The sequence below is a fragment of the Vicugna pacos genome, chromosome 2 (genome assembly GCF_048564905.1).
Source record: "Vicugna pacos chromosome 2, VicPac4, whole genome shotgun sequence".
NCBI classification, from domain to species: domain Eukaryota; kingdom Metazoa; phylum Chordata; class Mammalia; order Artiodactyla; family Camelidae; genus Vicugna; species Vicugna pacos.
Window position 1 is genome coordinate 74,175,471 of NC_132988.1, and position 20,632 is coordinate 74,196,102.

At 43.8% G+C, this 20,632-nt stretch overlaps 1 protein-coding gene across 1 annotated transcript in view; it reads left to right on the plus strand.

Moving 5' to 3' along the window:
* Positions 1 to 20,632, plus strand: part of FRAS1 (Fraser extracellular matrix complex subunit 1) — a 398,805-nt gene that overhangs the window by 325,143 nt on the left and 53,030 nt on the right. Inside the window, exons 45-53 of the mRNA XM_006198228.4 lie at positions 938 to 1,126; positions 2,561 to 2,680; positions 2,971 to 3,150; positions 10,812 to 10,936; positions 11,215 to 11,355; positions 12,956 to 13,183; positions 16,699 to 16,812; positions 18,542 to 18,692; positions 20,250 to 20,409. Of these exons, the coding sequence (XP_006198290.1) occupies positions 938 to 1,126; positions 2,561 to 2,680; positions 2,971 to 3,150; positions 10,812 to 10,936; positions 11,215 to 11,355; positions 12,956 to 13,183; positions 16,699 to 16,812; positions 18,542 to 18,692; positions 20,250 to 20,409 (1,408 nt within the window). The remainder of the gene's footprint in view (positions 1 to 937; positions 1,127 to 2,560; positions 2,681 to 2,970; positions 3,151 to 10,811; positions 10,937 to 11,214; positions 11,356 to 12,955; positions 13,184 to 16,698; positions 16,813 to 18,541; positions 18,693 to 20,249; positions 20,410 to 20,632) is intronic.

Genomic DNA, 20,632 nt, shown 5'->3' on the forward strand with positions numbered 1-20,632 from the left:
AACACCTTCATGTGCACTGCTATGCATTTACGGAAGAGGACCACTGAGCTTGGGGAGCTGCCCGTGTTCTAGTAGCAAAAAGCAAGCCCGATCTTTGTCCCAGAGGAAGGCATCACCTCATCACATGGGGCTGCTTGCTGAGACTGGCAGTGAGTGGTCCAGCCTTGCGTTCTCGGCATGGCCCAGCAAGAACACGCAGGGATGCTCAGGGCCCATGGAGGACTGTCTCTCCAAACACCAGGATGCATTCCACATGAGTGGCTAGGACCTACTTTATCAGGATTTACTGTGATATGAGAAATGAGAAAATGGCTAGAAAGGAAAGCAGAGGGGACGGCCCTGAGAAGAGGCGTTTGCGGGTAGGTAGTGCCTTGCCTCCATCCCCAGCCCCTGTGCAGCCTTATAGGGCCCAGCACTCAGGTCTCCCTGTTTCGAGGCCCTCACCGTGTCCTTGTTTTAAGGAACAGTGATTCTGACCATTTGGTCAGAGATGGCAACCAGATACGTTTGTGTGTTTACGCACAGCTGTTTTGTTAGGCTTTGGTGATCCTCAAGACAGTAAGTCAGTTAGGTCCAAGCTGGTTTCTTCATTGGTCTGGGAGTCATGAACATCACAGAACTAGGAGTTGTTTCATGGATCTAGGTCCTAACTGAAAGGTCCCAGGAGTACAGCGAGCACAGGGAGAGAGTGAAAACGGATCAGAAGAGAAGAGGGGCTCAGATCCACACTCAAGGGATGATTAGCAAATTGGGAAGTTGGGATTGTTTCACGTAGGGAGATTAAAATTTATTCAGCTGGAAACAGAAGGGCAGGCAGCTGATACTTCCTTAGACCCAGGGAAGGTGGGTAATTTAGTCTCCGGTCTCCTAAAGTCATCTGACCTCCTATTCAAAAGCAATGATGGAGAATGACCCACTGTCTCCCATTCTCTTCCAGGGTCGGTAGCACCCATCACAGAACAGCACTTGAAAGTGACAGATACTGACTCAGATGACCGTCAGGTAATGTACGTCTTGAAGGAAGATCCCAGTGCAGGGCGCCTGCACATGGTAAAGCATGACAGCCTGGAGCAGATCTCCGTTAAAGGCCCCATCCAGAGTTTCACCCAGGCCGACATCAGCCAAGGTCAGCCGCTTCCTTCTGCTGCCCAGCCTTCCAGAGACTCCACCCCTAGTAGTAAAATGGGAGTTGCGCCTGGTGGCCTATGGCGGCAAACAGCGCACTTTTGTTTGGAATTAAGGGCTGAGTTAGAGCTTCATTTGTTCTTTCTTGACTCCTCAGTTTTTTTGTTTTTTAAAAAACTCTCCTTCTGGGCTAAAATGTGTTCATGCCTTGACATAGCCTTGATGAAACTAGGGGCTATTATGGAGGAAAAAAATCATTTTGACTTGCTGTGATGCTAAAAAAAGGTGTGTGTGAGGGAGAAAGAAAGGAGAAAGAAGTGAATTGGGATGGATTAAGGTGAAAATTATGCCTGCCTTAGGTGAACAATTTATATCCCTTTTTCAGCTCCCCAAAGAGCACAAGTTAATGAACTAAGCAAAATGGAAGGGCATAAATCGGAACTGCCTGAGGGAGATTACATAGCTCATCCCTCCTCCAGGAAATGCTGATGTAACGTAAAAGCATAAGTGTTAAATGCTACGTAGTTACTGTACAGTGCTTTCCGGGGTGAGAAAGGAAAGAAAAGTTACATAGTGGGGAGGAAAGCAATCCAACGCCATGTGATGATGTGCAGTTTCATTTAGTTGTGGAAATATGCCCTCCTATGGGGGGAAAATAAAGGTCCTGTCTGTGCACCAGCACCTAAAATTGTAGCAGCCAAAACCTCACTGGACCTGTCTGTACTTGAGTGAAGGGAGGGAACTAATTCCTTCATTATTCCTCACTTCAGTGTCTCTTTTTAGAGTGTGAGAGCAGGCATCGCTTCTCAGATGTTTGGTTGTATTTACCTTGCTAGGTACTTATATGTGATGCTGTGGGTTAATAAAATTGTAATAGATTGCATTTTCCCCTTGGAATCCTTTTGACTTCTATGTGGAGTTTATTTTGTTTATCTATTTCTTTGGTGGTTGGTTACATCCCACGTTGTTCCCCAAATGATTTACGACTGTACTGAGAAATGGGAGTGACACATTCTGGGAGAATGTGAGCTGCAGCTGTCTGTCCTCTTGCCCTGTGACTTGGATATATAACAGGTCCACAGCAGTGATGTAGGTCCAGTTCAGTGCGCATTTTCCACGTGGGCAGTTTTACTGATGTATCTGTTCGTGAAACCTCCTTAGCGTCTTCCTCAAACTCTGCGCCTCAACCATAAGCAATGCTACTTGCTGCTTGGGGGGTTTTATCATCGGGGATCATCAGTCACGAGGAAGCCACTAGTGGGAGACCAAAGGGAGGAAATGAAAATGTTAGATTAAAATGTCGAAAGCAATGTCAAAGTGAGAAGGGGTTAATTGATTCATTGGTGGGAATACCAATCAAATTCTCGCCTGACACTTCAGAAGTAAGGGCAGAAAGCACTAATAGCAAATTTTGATTTTCTTGTCCTTTTTACAGGCCGCATAGAATACAGTCACAGGAAAGGAGAATCTACCGGGAGCTTTGCTTTTAAATATGATGTGGTTGATGGAGAAGGCAACAAATTGACTGACCAGTCATTTTCCATCAGTGTTTTGGGTAAGGGGGCATTGGGTTTCTAAACATCATCCAGCAGTTCTGAGGTTGTGCAGCAGTCTGCATCCAGCAGTCTGCGGGGTGCAGACTGGGCTCACCTTGAGGCTTGACCCTTTCCTTTAGCGGCTGGTGTGGAAATCTGGAATTATATCCCCTCGGTTGTGTGACACTGTGGCTCCTTGAGGCACTCTCTGAGGGACAGGCTTGAGGGCTATTTTGATCCTCAGGTCCAGAACTGAAGAAAGGAGGCTGAAAATGATCCCATTTCAGATCACTGATTTTGATATTTTCAGAAGACAAATCCCCACCAGTCATCACCACCAATAAAGGGCTGGTCTTGGATGAAAACTCAGTGAAGAAAATCACCACTCTGCAGCTCTCTGCCACTGACCAGGAGACGGACCCTGCAGAACTGATCTACAGAATCACCAGACAGCCCCAGCTGGGCCGCCTGGAACACACAGCATCACCAGGTAAGCCCGTCATCTCTGACATCATCAAACCCAAAGCTGGGATTTACCAAAGTGCTGGGGGCACCCACATCATGCATACACGTTCACCTCGAATCTGCCTTTATTAGTATTTCTTTTTGCATCACTAGTTCTGACCATTATCTACCACCTTGCATTATACTTAGCACACAGTAGATGCTTAATAATTACTTGCTGGATGTAGAACTAAAAATTATAATTTGATATAAACAGTCTTGTCTCCATAACTGGAATTCAACAAGTAACCAATGAGCATGCATTTTGAGTAAGATTCTGGTTTAGCTGCTACAGAGGAAAAAAAAATGAAAAATTAAATACAACCCTCACCCTTTAGAATTCTCTATTGGATGAGATAAGGATCCTCTGCATATAACCATATATAAGGGAAGAGTGTGGTAGGTAATTTAAGAACCGTATAAACCTAGTATCATAGGAGTTCAAAAGTGGAAGCGGCTACATCAGGTGGGAGGGTGCACAGAGGTGGCATTGAAGAGTGCCCTTGAAAGACAGAATTTGGGCAGACAGAAATTGTGTTATTTCCAGAGATAGGAACAGCATGAGGGCACATTCAAAAAAATTACGAGTGGGCCAGTTTAGCTAAAGCATATATTCTGAAAATAGTCATCAATGGGGCCCTTGGGTAGATTGAGATTTTATGGAGGGTCTTCAAAACGGCGATAAGTAATCCCTATTTAATTCAATAGGCAATAGGGAGTCACTGCAGAATTTTGAACAGGGGAGGGAAGTGAAATTCATCTACTGCCCAAGAGGATGACCTGAAAGAAAGAAAAAGGAGATGGTGATGGTAGTTAGGAAATGTCACTTTTGGCCACATAGAAGCTAGTGAGGCTTCACCTGGAGGGGCAGCAGTGGAATAGTAAAATGAGGTAACACCTAGTACCTAGTAAGTATTCAGTAAACAGTGGCTGGTGGAAGGGAGGAAGGGAGGAAGGAGTGAGTTAATTTCAGGGGAAGAACCTATGGAACTTGGCAGCTTGAATAGATGTGATAAGGGACAAGAGGTATTTGCTGAATAAACAATCTAAGGGTAGAACTGTCTTTATTTGTACCTCACAGAAGCAGTGTCAGCTTGCAGGAAATTTAGATCATTGGTTTTCTATGGATTTTAGGCTACAGATTCTTCATTCATTGAACCAGGGAAACAGCAGAACAGGGAAGTACTTGCCCTGATGCAGGGAGTCAGACAGTAAGCAAACAATCCGGCAAAGATACCATATGTCAGTGGTGATGAGTTAGGGGCTGAAATAAGGGCATTCCTGGTGCGCAGGGAGCAAGGAGGTGAGGGAAGGCCTCCCTAAGAAGATGACATTTGAGCACAGATCTGAAGAAAGTGAGGGACCAGCCATGCTGACATATAAGAAAGGAACATGCCAGACAGGGGACCAGGGAGTGTTAACATCCTCAGATGGGATCAGGCCCACCCTGTTCCAGGTGCTGCAAGGAGACCAGTGTGGCTGGGGCAGAGCAAGTGAAGGAGACAGCCAGGTGGATGAGCTGGGGGGTGACCTGGGGGGAGATGAGGGAGGCAGACCATGCCCGGGTCCAAGGTGAGGGTGGAGGAGGGAGTGCTGTGTGCATGGTGGGAAGGTGTGGGGAAGGATGGACAGATTGGCCAAAATCCCAAATGCAAATTCAAGCAGCTGCTCTCCCCTTTTGTCCCAAAGTTCCTGGGGGAAGTATGCAGATCAACGCTCCAGATACCTTGGCTGCATGAGATGTTTGATAAGTAATTCATGAGCTAACTGCTTCTGCCAGAATTCTGTCAGGTTGCTGACCATATCTCTCCAAAGATGACAGGGCAGACTCTTGCCTGTTGTGTTGGGCAACGGCATGCACGCGGCACAGAGCTCCAAAGGGCTCGGAGCTCTGTGCGAGGCCCCGCCAGTGGCTGGTAAGTCACAGCCCTGGCTCTTCTCTGACCCCAGGCTGTGTCACGTCCTGTGTGAGCCTGCCCCAAATTCGCCTTTTCTGTTTTTTACAGTCTCAGCCTTCACTGGGCTTAAATCCTGGATGCCAAGGCCAAGCGAGCGCCACTTAGGGGACAACCCATAGGGGATCACCCTGCTGCCTCCTCTTGGGAGAGCGGGGGCCCCCCTGGTCTGGGTTACTTCCTTCACCTGCCCTTTTCCACCAGGCTTGACTCCCTAGCCTATGTTCTCTCCCACCCTCACCAGTGTGTCTCAATCCTCCTATTTCTAGAAATTCTAAGTAGACCAGAGAGGAAGATATTTACTCTCGGGAGCCCCTCTCCAATTCTAATGGAGCAGGGCTTCCCTGCCCCTCCCACACCACCAGCCCCACACCCAGTCCTTTCTGTAGCATTTAATCAGCAATCTCTCCTTTCCTGTCTCCCCTAAGTGGAAATGTATTCATGAATTTGATTCCTTTTAAATGTCAGAGCTCTCCCTTCAGAGGAAGTCCGTGTTGATTATGGAGCACCCTCTCTGAAGGCAGCTGGCTCCGGCTTAGAGAAAAGCACCGCCCCCCGTCTGTCTCAGTGGTGAGGAGGGGCCTCCCAGGAGCTGGGCTGGGCTGGGAGGAGCAGAACAGCTTCTAGGCCAGTGTGTACAGTGCAGGCACTGGGCTGTCTGGGGACCGGATGCCTCTGGGAATTGTCATTTGCTGCTGGCGCTTGTGGACGTCCTCCTGGTGGTTAACTGCAAAGTGGACTTAGTCTTAGGTGATCTTTCTTGATCAGCTTGTTGTGACTGTTCTCTTTAGGTAGAAAAGGTGTGAAGGTCCTCCTTTCTTCCCCTGAGGAGACATAGGGAGCCTATGGGAACCCTGCAGAAGACAGACACGAACCTCCCACCGTGGAGGAGAGTCACATGAGACGCTAAGTCCCCATGGGCTCTTTGCAAGGTTGAGGACCCACACTCTCATGTCAGGGACCCTAAGGACCCTCTTACTCATGGGAAATCAGAGTAAGAAGTTATCAGGATAGAAGCTAAGTTGCTAGAACAAAGAGACCGCAAAATACAGTGCCTTCCGCAGTAAGTTTCTTTTCTCTCCCAGCAAAATCTAGAGGCAGGTGGCCCTGACCGCCCAAGGTAGCTCAGTGACCCTCCACGTGAGGCCCCCATCTCTGGTCCAAGATGACTACTGTATTGTCGTCATCCCCCAGCCAGCTGCCAGGGAGGAAAGACCAGCGGCACCCACATCCATTTCTCTTCTAGGAGCGTTGCTAGAAGAACACACACCCCTTTTGATCACATCCCAGTGGCAAGGATGTAGCCACACAAAGCTGTGAGGTGGCTGGGAAATCTAGACCCTACCTGGGCATCCAGTCACTTAAGAACAGTCATCAGTTATATTTTTAAAGTAGGGGAGCAGTAATATTGGAATATATCCATCTCTAACACACACTGGTTCTCACCTTCACCAAACATTCATTGAGTCACTGCTGCAGAACAAAGCTTAGGTTTTGGAATTGGGAGACATGTCAGTAAATGCGTGCCAATGCGTTTCAGTAGCTGTGACAGCAACGTGACAGAGGATAGTGGGAGCCAAAGGACAGTGAGTCCCACCTAAGAGAGAGCGGGGAGTGAGTCGGGAGGGACTTCCCACAGGTGATGCTTTAGCAAGGTATTCGTTGGCCTCCTTTTCTTCTCAGCCTCTTGGTATTGTGACACCAACCAAAATAAGATGCACCGTTGTCTTAGTTTGGGTTCTTCTGAGAGCAAAGTTATATTATCTTCAGTCATATGGCGTCTGTCACAAAGCACCACAGACCGAGCAGTTTAGACAACAGAAATCGATTGTCTCACAGATCTCAGTGCCAGAAGCCCAAGATCGTGGTGTCGGCAGGGCTGGTACCTTCCCAGGGAAGGCTCTGTTCCAGGCCTCTCCTCTGGGGTAATAGATAGCTGTCTTTATATTCACATGGCATTCTCCCTGCATGTGCAAGTCTGTGTCATAATTTCCTTTTTTATAAGGTCATTAGTGGAATTATATTAGGGCCCATCCTAATGACCTCATCTTAACTAATTACACCTGCAGTGGTCCTATTTCCAGTAAGGTCATGTTGTAAGGTCCTGGGGTTAGGACTTCAGTATATGAATTGGTGGTGGGGGGCGTAATTCATTCCATAACAGGAGGCTTGAAAGAAAATCTGAAGCAGAGAAGCTGAGAGTCTCCCTCAGCATGAGCTTGAGATGGGACGCAGACAACAGGCATAGAGCCATCCACAGCTATGCTGAAAGCAGGAGGGCTGGGGAGAGCTCCTAACATCCTATTAGGAAGGCAATTTCTTCAAAGGTGCTTTGTTCCCACACCACTTCCCTGACCTGGACCGAACCTTCTCTAACGTGTTGGCTCTCCGGGGGAATTGGAAAAACTGACAGGGTTAATGTGGGTCTCCGTAATACTGCCTGATACGTAGTTTAGCCAGCAGGTTGGTGACTGAAAACACCTTGGACGGAATTAAAAAGCCTTCAAGATGTTTCAAACAGTAACCACCTGCTGTGACAGCCAATAGGGACAATATGTTATTAGAAACACCATCCTACTGGTGAGTGAACAGCTGAAGGCTTCCAATACCCAATTAGCAACAACTAAACTTTTTTTTTTTTTTTTGGAGATGGGGATGGAAACAACTAAACATTTTTAAAAAGTGTATAGAGATTGAAAGTCTGTACTTAATAAGACCTGTTAGATGGTAATTGTAGTGGATGAACTAAATTCATTTTCCAAATGTGTTTTGAGAACCTACTGTGTGCCAGGCACTATTCTAGGTGCATATTAGTGAAGAAACAACAAAAATTCTTGTCCTCTGAGGCTTACCTTCTAATATAGCTTGTGACCCTCTGGTGCTTAATTATGGACATCATGTAAATGATAATATTAAATACCCCACCAAAATCAACATTTCAGACAAGAAAATGGGCACAGCCAAAAAAGTATCTAAAAGTAAAATGATGATATTTCAGTGATAGATCTGAGTGGCCTTTGTGATTCTTTATTACTTTTCTGTGTTTTTCACATTTTCTGAATAGACATGTATTGCTTTTATATGGAAAAAAAATTAACGGATTAAGGGTGAACTCCAAGAGGCTCCTAGTCTAGCCCAAAAGGCTAGATAAATTTTACAAAAAGTACTGCTAGCAGGCATACACTTTGGACATAGACGACCAGAGTTCCAGCCCCAGCGACTCTGCTGTCTTCTGTGTGACCTCAGATAGCTCAGATTTATTTTCTGATTTTATTAGTATCATAATGTGAAAAAATAGAGGTAATATATCAACCTTGACCTCCCAGAGTTGTTAAGAGAAAACAATATATATAAGCAAGCCTGAAACAATTCTGCACATGGTAAGTGCTCAATGTTTGCTAACCGAATGGAGGAAGACCCCTGAGATCACGCCCGGAGCTCTCGTGCGCTGCTAGTGGGGATGCAGAGTGGTGCTACCATGTTGGAAGATACTGGCAGTTCCCTGAAAAGTTAAGCATTCCGTATGCTCCAGACATACATTCCCACCATCCCCCTCTTAGAGATTTACCCAAGAAAAATGAAAACTTACGTTCATACAAAGACTTGTGCAGACATGATCATAGCAGCTTTATTTGTAATAGCCCCAGGTTGGAAATAACCTAAATGTTCATGAACTGGTGGGTGGATAAACTGTCTATGATATATCCATACAATGGAATACTACTCCATTAGTAAGTGAAAAAGGGGATGAACTATTGATACATGCCACAATATGGATGAATCCAAAACAGTTACACTAAATGTAAGAAACCATGCATAAAATAACATCTCCTGTATGATTCTATTTATAAAAAATAGAGAAAATGCCAACTAATCTATAATGACAGAGAACAATTTATATGCTTCTTTGGGATGGGGAGGGGGCGGACAGGGAAGGATGAAAGGATTGCAGAGTGTCAGCTGGGAACTTTCGGGTGATGGGTATGTTCCCTATTTTGATTAAGGTGGTAGTTTCATGGATGTGACAAAGCTTATGAACTTGTACACCTTAAATATGTGTAATTTATTATATGTCAATTTCCTCTCAATAAAGAATGTTAAATAAATAAATAAATCTCAGCACTTCCTTCCTAAGAGGAAGGGAAATCCATCACTTTTCTTAATCAGTCTTTGAGTCTTACCAAGGGAACACTGAATTTGGTGACCAGTTGATTGTGAGAATCCACACAAGTTATTTTCCCATGAGATGTGAGAATGGATTCGCAGCAGGGGAAGAGATTTAAATTTCTCAGCTACAGCCAGTCTGAAGTTATTCAATTTTTAAAGAATGGTATGGATTTCTGTCCAGAACCACAAGACAAAGCTATAAGACAGGGCGCTACATTTTTTTGCCTGTCAAGAGCTGATGCAGTAAGCACAGAAATATAAAATGCCTCATCAAAAAATTAATGCCCCAATATTCAGGAGGCCAATCTATCTCGGTGACAAATTTTAGATGATAAAGAGAGATGCAAATGTAAACCATGCTGGTTGATGGGATTTTTTAAAAAAAGATAAAGCAGTGATATTGATGTCACAGTTAAATGTAAAATAGTCAGAGCAGAATCTCTTTGGGGGTTTTTTTTTTTTGGTTTTTTTTTTTAACAGGAAAGGCTGTTTTTGCCAGGATTAACAATGACAAACAATAAATTACAGGAAGCAGCAAATGAATTTCAGGACCAAACCAAAGGACTAGATTAAACAGATTAATACTGTAACACCCAGAATCAAAAAGAGGGAATTTGTGCTGAGAGACTAAAAGATGTGATTTTGCTTCAGTCCTGGTTGGCACCAGAGGATGGGCCCCAGAAGCCCTCAAATAGAAGCAAGAAATCTGGGCTGTTTTGCTAAATGTTGTTGCCCATTTGAAAAAGGGAGATATTATTCATTTCTGGGAATTACTTCAGTTTTTTTTTTTTTTTTTTTTTTTTACTTTTAAAACGACTCTGAAAAAAAATTAGCCTATTTTCTCTATATCATGTTTTTAAAAGATACTGGTTTTCTAGGTCATTTTAGAGTTGAGAAAGAATGATTGCTCAAACCCCAAAGTCATGCAGTAAGTTTTGTGACTGCCAGCCTGGCCAGAGTGGTCCGTGAGAAATATATGCTGATCACAGACCTGAGAGTGAAAGGGACCTTGAAGAATATCCAAGGGAGTTATGGGCATCAGGGATGGCTCACTAATCACAGAAACAAGGCTATGTGTAACCAGGCCCTATGACTCCAGTGTTCAGATACTAAGCCATCAACACAATATTAAAAGTTAGGGCAGGTTTTCAGAAAGGACCACAAGGTGATGGGGGAATATAAAACTTAAAGATTGAGGAGTTTAGAGAATAAGACAGTGGGTCTACCTTTCTCAGCTTTGACCTGCGTACAGAAACCCCAAGAGAAAGGAGACTAACATTTATCGAGCACCTGTGTTTGCCCTGGCGCATAGTCGAAGCCTAGGTAGTTAACATGTGCTCCCACAGAGCATATGCTGTTGCAGGGGAAAAAACACGAACAACTCTAACACTAGGTCTTAGGGGGCCACACATAAATGCTTTAAGACAAATACGAAGAACTCTGTCTGGTGAGAGTGTGACGTTTCGCCTGCAAGGCGTGGCTGGAGCTGCAGCACCCTTTCTCTGCTTCTCTCTTCTTTTGCCAGGCATCCAGATTAGCTCCTTTTCTCAAGCTGACCTCACTTCAGGAAACGTTCAGTATGTCCACTCTAGTGAGACGGAGGAGCATTCAGATGCCTTCAGCTTTACGCTCTCTGATGGAGTCAATGAGGTGGGTGAGGAGTTCAGTTCCCTTCCTCCTGGGTATTGATTCGGGCAGTCTTCTTTGACTGGAGTGGGAGAGCCACCAGTGCTGTGACAGCTTCATTCTCCTCTGCCCTCAGCCAAAGGCAGAGGCAAAGAGAACTCTATCTTGCCGAAGAGAGCTCGCTTCCAGGTTCTGGGTCAGTCAGCCATGCCAGGATGCATGGAAGGCCCGAGAGAGAGCGCCTGCTTCCTACTTGGGTGGGTGCTGGGGACAGGTGACCCACCTGCACTTTTCCCACGTAGGTGACTCAGACTTTCCACTTGACTCTTCGCCCTGTGGATGACTCGCTGCCCGTTGTGCAAATCTTGGGGATGCGGGTCCAGGAGGGTGTGAGGAAGACCATCACAGAGTTTGAGCTCAAGGCGGTGGATGCGGACACAGAGGTGAGAGCGCTCCCCCAGCTCTCTGGCTGAATGAGAGTCTGATCTGGTGGCATCTTTGCTTTGTGACTGTGCATCCCAAGGTAGGGTGGAGTGGTAAGGCTACGGTGAGCATCCTTGAAGGCCTTGAAGGCCCAGAACACACTGTGGCCTTCTGGAAACTAATTAGAGAAACTAATACATTTGAAATCAAGTTGTTTTTAAACCCTTTCTGAAACCCTCGGTACATTTATCCTTTCCCATGATTATGTGTAACAGTCATTGTAATATGCTGATTTGTGTCATGATCCATGGCAAATTAGGCAGATGACATTTTCTCCAGTGTTTTTATTAGTCCCTATTCGTGAACAAGGGTTTTCTCCACCTGTACACTTTTGCCTCCTTCTTCCAGACCTCACTGGATGACAAATTACTGCAGTTTATTCATTCTCAAACAACTAGGCTTCATACCGTAAAACAGGGCACGTGGAGACCAAACTCTTACCCGCGTAATGCTTTCAGATTAAAGTATCTAACATTCTGACGTGATTTAGCTCCCATTAGAAGAGGACTGCACACTTATTACTTAGTTCTGTGTATACACCCTTCCCTGTGCCAACATGCATTCACTTACTTATTCACTCTTTCAGCAAATATTTATTGCCTACTACGTGCCAGGTTCTGCTCTGGGTGCTAAATACAGCGCTGTGAACGAAACGGATCAAAGTTCCAGCCTGAGGGAGCTTACAACCTTCGATTAGGGGGACAGACGAGAAAGAAAGAAAGAACGTAGAATGTCATGTCAGATGTGCTAAGTGCTAAGAACAAAAATAAGTGAGATAAAGGAGGCAGAGACTGATGGGTGTGCTGTTTCAGACAGAGTGGTCAGGGAAGGCTTCCCTGAGGAGCTGATGTCACAGCAGAGAAAGGACGTGAAAGAGCAAGGCGTGCAGTTTCCTGGGACAAGAATCAGAAGGGCAAAGGCCCTGTGGTCAGGTGTGCTTGGAACATTTGAGATGCAACCCAGAGGCCAAGCAGGAGAAGAGAAGAATGAGACCAGAGAGGAGCCCTGGGACCAGGTCACAGGGGCCTCGTTGGCCCAGCTCAGGCCTCGGCATGTTTTTCCAAGTTGGTGGGAAATCATTGGAGAATCCTGAGCAGAGTTTTCTACCTCTTTATTTTTCCTTCTGCATGTCACCCTAGAAGCAGCCATTAGAAATGGGAAATTAGCTTCTGTTCTAATGCATATGGGCTTCTATATATAAGAGTTTTGGAAAAATGTGTGTGGAGGGGTAGGATGGATGAAAAAGAAAGGAGTAATTTTAAAAGGCCTAGTTCTTGCCATCCTAGAGGTTAAAAATCCAGGTTTTCCCCTATGACCCTTAAAGGGCAAATTTAAATGTCTTAGTCTTAAAACAGAAGACACTAGGATATCAGTTCAGTTGTAGTAACCAATATAATTTCTCTCCTTAGCTTTATTTTCAGCATCTATAAAGAAGGTGCAATCCTCCTTTTATAGATGTCTTTAGGTTTGGCTACCCTTGATCACCTGTTGACCATCACTCACACCTCCGACTTCTGTTATACAGTTCCCTTCTCCTCTTGCTTTTTGCCTCCTTGACAGGCCAAGTCTGTCACGTTCACGGTTGTGCAGCCCCCACGCCATGGCACCATCGAGCGAGCCACCAACGGGCTGCCCTTCCAGCCCAGCTCCACCTTCACCATGGAGGACGTCTACCAGAACCGAGTCCGCTACAGCCATGATGGCAGCAACTCTCTCAAAGACCGCTTCACCTTCACTGTTGCTGACGGGATGAATCACTTCTTTATTATTGAGGAAGAAGGAAAGAAGGTGACGGGCAAAGACAAAGGGGTGGGAGGCACAGCAAAGCATGCCAGAGGCTGTCCAGAGGCTGTCCAGATGCAGAACATGGCACTGATTTTTTGCCTTTTTTTAATTAAACTGTAGTTGATTTACAATATTGTGTTAGTTTCAGGTATACAGTTTCAGAGTCTTTTCCATTATAGGTAATTACAAGATATGGAATACAGTTTTCTGTGCTATACAGTAAATCCTTGTTGTTTATTTTATATATAGTGTTGTGTATCTAATAGTCCCATACTCTTAATTTATCCCTCCCCAACCCCCATTCCCCTATAAGTTTGTTTTCTATGTCTGTGAGTTTGTTTCTGTTTTGTAAGTTGATTTGTATTATTTTTTTTAGATTCCTCATATATGTGATATCATAATATTTGTATTTCTCTGCCTGACTTAATTCACCTGGTATGATAATCTCTAGATCCATCCATGTTCCTACAAATGGCAATATTTTATTCATTTTATGGCTGAGTAATATTCCATTTTGTGTGTGTGTGTGTGTATGTGTATATATATATGCACATATATATACATATATACCTCATCTTCTTTATCCAGCCATCTGTCAGTGGACATTTATGTTGCCTCCGTGTCTTGGTTACTGTGAGTTAGTGCTGCTATGAACATTGGGGTGTGTTTATCTTTTTGAATTAGAATTTTTGTCTTTTCTGGATATACACCCAGGAGTGGGATTGCTTGATCATGTGGTAATTCTATTTTTAGTTTTTTAAGGAACCTCCAGACTGCTTTACCAACAATGTAGGAGGGTTTCCTTTTTTCCACAGCCTCTCCAGCATTTATTATTTGCAGACTTTTTGATGATGGCGATTCTGACCAGTGTGAGGTGAGACCTCATTGTAGTTTTGATTTACTTTTCTCTAATAATTAGTGACATTGAGCATCTTTTCATGTGCCTGTTGGCCATCTGTATGTCTTCTTTGGAGAAATGTCTATTTAGGTCTTCTGCCCATTTTTTGATTGGGTTGCTTATTTTTTTGATTTTGAGTTGCATGAGCTGTATGTATATCTTGGAAATTAAGTCATTATCAGTTGCACGATTTGCAGATATTTTTTCTGTAGGTTGTAGGCTGTCTTTTCATTTTCTTTATGGTTTCCTTTGCTGTGCAAAAGCTTATAAGTTTAATTAGGTCCTATTTGTTTATTTTTACTTTTATTCCCTTTGCCTTAGGATACTGTAGTAAGAAACTATTACTGCAGTTTATGTCCAAGAAAGAGCAGGGCATTTTTAGGCCAAGGAAAACATTGTTTGAGTTTTTATTCTGTCGCATACTAATTGGCCTTGGGCAAATTGCTTAATTTCTTTAAGCCTCAGCTTTTTATCTGTAAAATGGGTGCAGTAACAACCACTGGCTTTAATTAGTCTAAGGATCAAAGGAGGTAATCCATATAAAGTCCTTAACAGTGATGATAATTATTGTTGTTATTACTGCTGTTATTTCTCTTTTCCTTTTCACTCACCTTTAATTTTTCTTTCATCTGGTTTTTTAATACTATCACATGGTTCTAGATTGTGTCCTGAGCCAGAGTTTCTCAGTCTCATGAAGAATTACAGTGGTTAAGAGTACAGCTTTTCCCTCCAAAAGACACTGATTTAAATTTTACCCCTGTCACTTACTGAGTGTCTTTGTCAATCATTTAACCCTTCTAAACCTCAGCTTCCCGATCTGTAAAGTGGGAATGATATCTACCCTTCTGATGTACTCAAAGCACTTAGCCCAGTGCTTTACACAGGAAACACAGGAAACATCTGATAAACTGTGGCTGTAATCATCACCGTTGTCATCATTTTAGGACCAGCTTGTGAAACAGGTGAGGATGCTTTTCTCCTGAGGCCGTGCAGCTGTCAAGCTTCTCTTCCTTAAGAGAATTGCTCCCTTTTATATCCAGGTGTTAAAGAAACTTGTAGGATTTGCTTTCCACTATTTTAAATCATTTTTGGTAAGTTTTTTGCAGTACCGTAACCCTCCCCTGGGAATTACTGCACCTCTGGTGAACAGAGGACCCACGGGCACCCCTACATGTCACACATCTGTCTGACTTGGCAGAGGCGGTTTTAGTGGGCAGCGTGCTCCCACCCTACTGTACACTTCCAGAATAACCAAATGGTCAGCTTCTCAGTCCTGCAGTGTTTTTCCTACCTTGATGATGAGTGATTCTTTTCCTGGCAGCAAGATCCTCCTGTACACTTTAGAAACAAACAGCCCATGAGAAGGTCATTCTCAGTTGGCCAAGGTGTCAGTGAGATGGCTCTTGGGATTTCCCTGCCATCTCAGCATCTGCATGGCATCACCACCTGGCAGGTCATCACATTCCTTTTCCCTCTCCGAAACCGTTCTCTGCTTTCTGGTTAGTTTGACTTTCAGAGGAGAAAAAAGATTTCAGGGTGAATCAGCAAGCTGGCCACCCCTCTGATAAACATAAAAGGTCACAGCAGGTCTCCAGAGGGACTGTGTTATTTTGAAAATGGAAATTATCTAGAAGGAATGTTGTAGAAGGTTGAAAAGCCAACATCTTTCTGTGCTGTCTGCCAGCTTGTATCCACTCAGAAATGGGGAGATCACATCAGACTCCCCGTGTTTGCTGTGAATATGTATGTGTGTGTGTATCTGTCTGTGTGAGAATGAAATTATAAACTGGAATTTCTTTGCATTATTCCCACAAACACTTTTATTCTGGATTTCTTCTGCCCCCTTCCCCATACAGACAGTTCTCTCTCTCTCTCAGAAAAAAAAAGGAAATTAAAAAAAGAAACTGTCTGCCAGGGGGGAGGTGGGTAGAAAGGGAGAGACTGGGAGTTTGAGATTTGTAGATACTGACAGGTATTTATAGAATAGATAAACAAGAAATATATACAAAATCTTGTAGTAGCTCACAGTGAAAAAGAATATGAAAATGAATATATGTATATTCATGTATGACTGATAAATTGTTCTGTACTCCAGAAATTGACACAACATTGTAAACTGGCTATAACTCAGTAAAAAAAAATACACACACACACACACACACACACACACACACACACAAAGAAACTGTCTTCCCATGAAGCGTCTGTTCACATCTGGAAGGATCCTACCTGGAGACTTTGACATTAACATTTTAATGATGAAAACCATGAAAATTTTAACAAGTGTTATTGAAAGGAAAATATTTTGTTTGTTGCTTCACCGCAGGGCAATACTGACCCCAACTAAAGAAGGGCAAGGTGTGCGAGAACCAACCTCCACCGCTGGTGAAATCCCAGCGGGAGCGCCACCTGCGTCTCGGCTTCTCCTGTACTGTTCCCGCTTGCTCAGTCAGCATTCTCCCTTAAGCCTCGTGCCAAGTGGTGATAAGTGATGGAAACTTGCTCAGTTGCCCATTCTGATGCGTCAACAGATTTCAGAGGTTCCAGCTTTGTGGGTCCTAGACCTGACATAGCTCAGATATGTGTGCATGATGAGCTCTCTGTTTTGCTTTTGTCACAGGTTATGACAGCAGCCCCTCAGCAGTTCCAGGTAGACGTCCTCCCAGTCGATGATGGCGCCCCGAGAATTGTTACCAACGTGGGGCTCCAATGGCTGGAGTATATGGATGGCAGGGTAAGGCCCTTCCATCTGGCACAGTCACCACTCACGACTTGGGCTGTATCCTGTCTATAACAGTAGGACTAGGACTCTAGTTCAACTCATGTTTATCCCTCTCTAAGTGAGCTGATTTCCTAAGATTGCTGAGCTCCATGAGTTTGGTTAGAATTGTGTTATAGTTTAAGATATTCTTACAAAGGGATGCCCCACATATACTAGCTCAAACAAGATAGAAGGGTTTTTCCCTCATATTTAAAGGGTGGAAGCAAGTGGGAGTCTAGGGCTCCACGTGACCATTTGAAGATGCAGATTTCTTCTGTCTATTCTTCTGCCATCACTGGGTTGGTGCCGTTCACAGCAGAGCAAAAACTCTTCAGCTATTCATCAATGTTCCAGCCCTAGGGAGGAGGAAAACAGAGAAGTGGAGGGCAAGGAACTTCATTTCAAGCGAGTGATACAGAATTTAAACGTGACACTTGCATTCATATTCTTTGGGAAAGAAATTGGTCATCTGGCCCCATCCGTTGCTTGGAAGTCTCTAGCTGGGCAGCGAGGGGCTCCACTGAAAGTTTGTTAACTAGAAGAGGTGGATGGATTTGGGGAAACATCTGGAATTTGCCATAGATGGAAAGGAAGTGAGTTTTTTTGGTAGGTGAGTGTCCTCGGAGGAATTCTAGAAATTTAGAAATGTGCTTCTCCTTTTTCTAACTTCCAATTTGGTTGTGTTAAGATAGACTGTAATTCTCAACTGGTAACATGTCAAGCATTAAATCCCCATCTCCACCCAGGCACTCATAGTTCTTCATTTCAGTTTGGGAACTGACTTCTTACTTTTGTGTGTGCTATTTCCTCCAAGTTGTGGATTTTCTCATCTCTGTGGAGCTGGTTGGTTGATTGTATATGTAACAATGGTGCAACATAGATTTCCACTGAACTCGTTGGGAGTTTCTAAATGTATGAAACAAAATTAGTACAGCTTCCTCTCACGACCTAGTTGATATTTTTCTCCATCCTCAGAACCAAGCCATTCTCTTCTTGATGCTCTCCAATTGGTGTTCCACCTCCTACCCCTACCCTGCCACAGTGACTCTGATCAAAGTCACCAGTGACCTCGATTTCACCAAAGCCAAAGATCACTTACATGCCCTTATTTTACTAGCTCTAGTAACATTTAATACTGTTGACCATGCATTCTTTTCTCTCAAACCTTTGCTCTCACTAAATATTTGTGGGGTGAATAAATGAGTGAATTAAAATTTAGTCACTACATCTGGGCAATATTGGGATATCATGTATTTACCTGACTCAGTTCCAAGCATTGTAATCGACTCCTGTAAGGTATAAAGTGGCCATCTCCCCTGTATTGTATCATTCTTTCAAAGTTTCAACCTTCTTTCAAGGCCAAACTCAAATCCCACCATATCAAATCCTCCCTCCCACAGTCGGAATGGAATGAATCACTCCTGCTCCCCAAAGTGTGCACCACTCTTTCTGTATCTCCCATCATAGCTCTTGCCACAGTTACCTTGCTCATGAGCTTTTCTTTCCCAAGAAAGTGTGAACACATCTAGGGCAGAGGCTGGGATGGTTTCCATCCTTAGACCCTCTTCAATCCTGACAAAGTTTCCCAGGCAGTAAATGCACTCAGTAAATCATTGTCGAACTGAATTAAATCTGAGTCAGAGGGTCTTGTTCCCGCTTTATTCCCATCTCAGGAATTAAATTTAATGGGTTTCTATTCCAGGCAACCAACTTGATCACCAAGAAGGAACTGCTGACCATGGACCCGGACACGGAGAACCCACAGCTGGTCTATGAGATAACTGCAGGCCCCAAGCATGGCCACGTGGAGAACAAGCTGCAGCCTGGCAGAGTGGCTGTAACCTTCACGCAGGGTGGGCGCTCAGGGCGCTGAGAAGTGGGAGGAGTCTATTCTAACGCCACTCTCCCTCCTTCCTGGTCTTTCTCACAACCACTGCCAGCTACATGCCCCCAGCTAACCTATTTACCAACAATAGATCTTTTAATTTCTAGCCACTCAACTTTAGAATTTTACTTCTCCTGATTTTTTCCCTATTACTCTGAATTACGCCCCCCCCCAATTTATCTTTACCATGCTTCCTCAGCTTCCAAATTGCTTTAGGTTTTGGCCAAGTTTTCAAGAAAGGATCGCATGATACTCCTGGCTTTTCTTTAAAAATGAAAACAACCACCAGATTTTATGAAAGATCTGTGATCCTGTGTGGTTTATTTTTTTTCTCTAAGGGTTATGGACTTTTTTTTAAGTCTTCAGCAAAAGAAAAAATCAACACAAGTAGATTACTCAACAGAAATAGTATCCTGTTTTAAACTGCCTCAAGCCAACCGTCTTAGTTTCATACAAGGTTGTCAGAGTCTTCTAGACTTCTTTGGAGGATGGACCCGACTGGGAGCAGTCACGGCACAGCTGCATCTTACAGTTCATGTGCCATGTTTCCTTTTTCTCCCTGTCCTCAATCTGGTGTTTTCTCTTAGCCCCATTTTTAAAAGCAAAAAAATTTTATTGAAGTACAGTTAATTATAATGTGTCGGTTTCTGGTGTACAGCACAATGTCCCAGTCATGCATATACATACATATATTCATTTTCATATTTTTCCATTAAAGGTTATTACAAGATATTGAGCATAGTTCCCTGTGCTACACAAAAGAAACTTTTTAAAACCTATTTTTACATATAGTGGCTAACATTTGTAAATATCAAACTCCCAAATTTACTCCCTCCCACTCCTTTTCCTTGGTAACCATCAGATTGTTTACTACGTCTAAGAAACTGTTTCTGTTTTGTAGATGAGTTCACAGTGTTGTTTTTTTTAGATTCCACATATAAGTGGTGTCATATGGTATTTTTCTTTCTCTTTCTGGCTTACTTCACTTAGAATGACAGTCTCTAGGTCCACCCATATTGCTGCAAATGGCATTATTTTATTCTTTTTTATCCTAGCCCCATTTTATCTGTGTCTTGGGTAAGGGTTGTTTTATCCAATCCCAGCTTTTCTTGTAGCACATACCTTCCAAAGAACCTTTATTTAGAAGGAAGTAGAGGCAAGTATGAGCATATATATGCACAGCAGTTGGGGTCAAAGACTTTTTCTCTACCAGCTCTAAGATTTGCCTTTAACATTCCACAGACATTTATTAAAGTGCTTTTTTGCCAAGACCCTGGGATTCTCATTTTACGACAGCATCTGGGTACTTCCTATACATAAAAACAGATCTTTTGTTACACAGAAGTACCGGATCTTATCTGAAAATCTGGCAGAAACATTTCTTTTTACGACTACTAACCTTTGTGTTCTTAGGAAAATGAGTTTTGTCTGTAGCCCACAAGAAGAATAAACTGGATGTGTCGGTACGAATCTATGAGGCTGCCTTTACATCCCCAGGTTAATTCAGTGTCTCTTTTTCCCTCAGAGGACGTGAACTTGGGGTTGATTCGGTACGTGCTGCATGAGGAGAAAAGCCATGAGATGATGGATAATTTTCAGTTTCTGGTGAAAGACAGCAAACCCAATGTGGTCGGCGACAATGTCTTCCATATCCAGTGGTCCCTCATCAGCTTCACACGTACCAGGTACAAGTGCTGCTGGTGTCCCTTCTTGAGAAATGGGTCAGGCAAGCAGGGGGAGTCAGGACGGCGCTCTCTGGGGGTCAGCGCTAATCATCTGGCGGTGATGGCAGTGGTAACAGCAATAAAAGTAACAGTTACACCAAGCATCTCTTGACTCCTGCGTGTACCAGGCACTGCACTAGGTGCTTGACGCACGTCATCTTGTTTAACACTTGCAGTTGTGAGA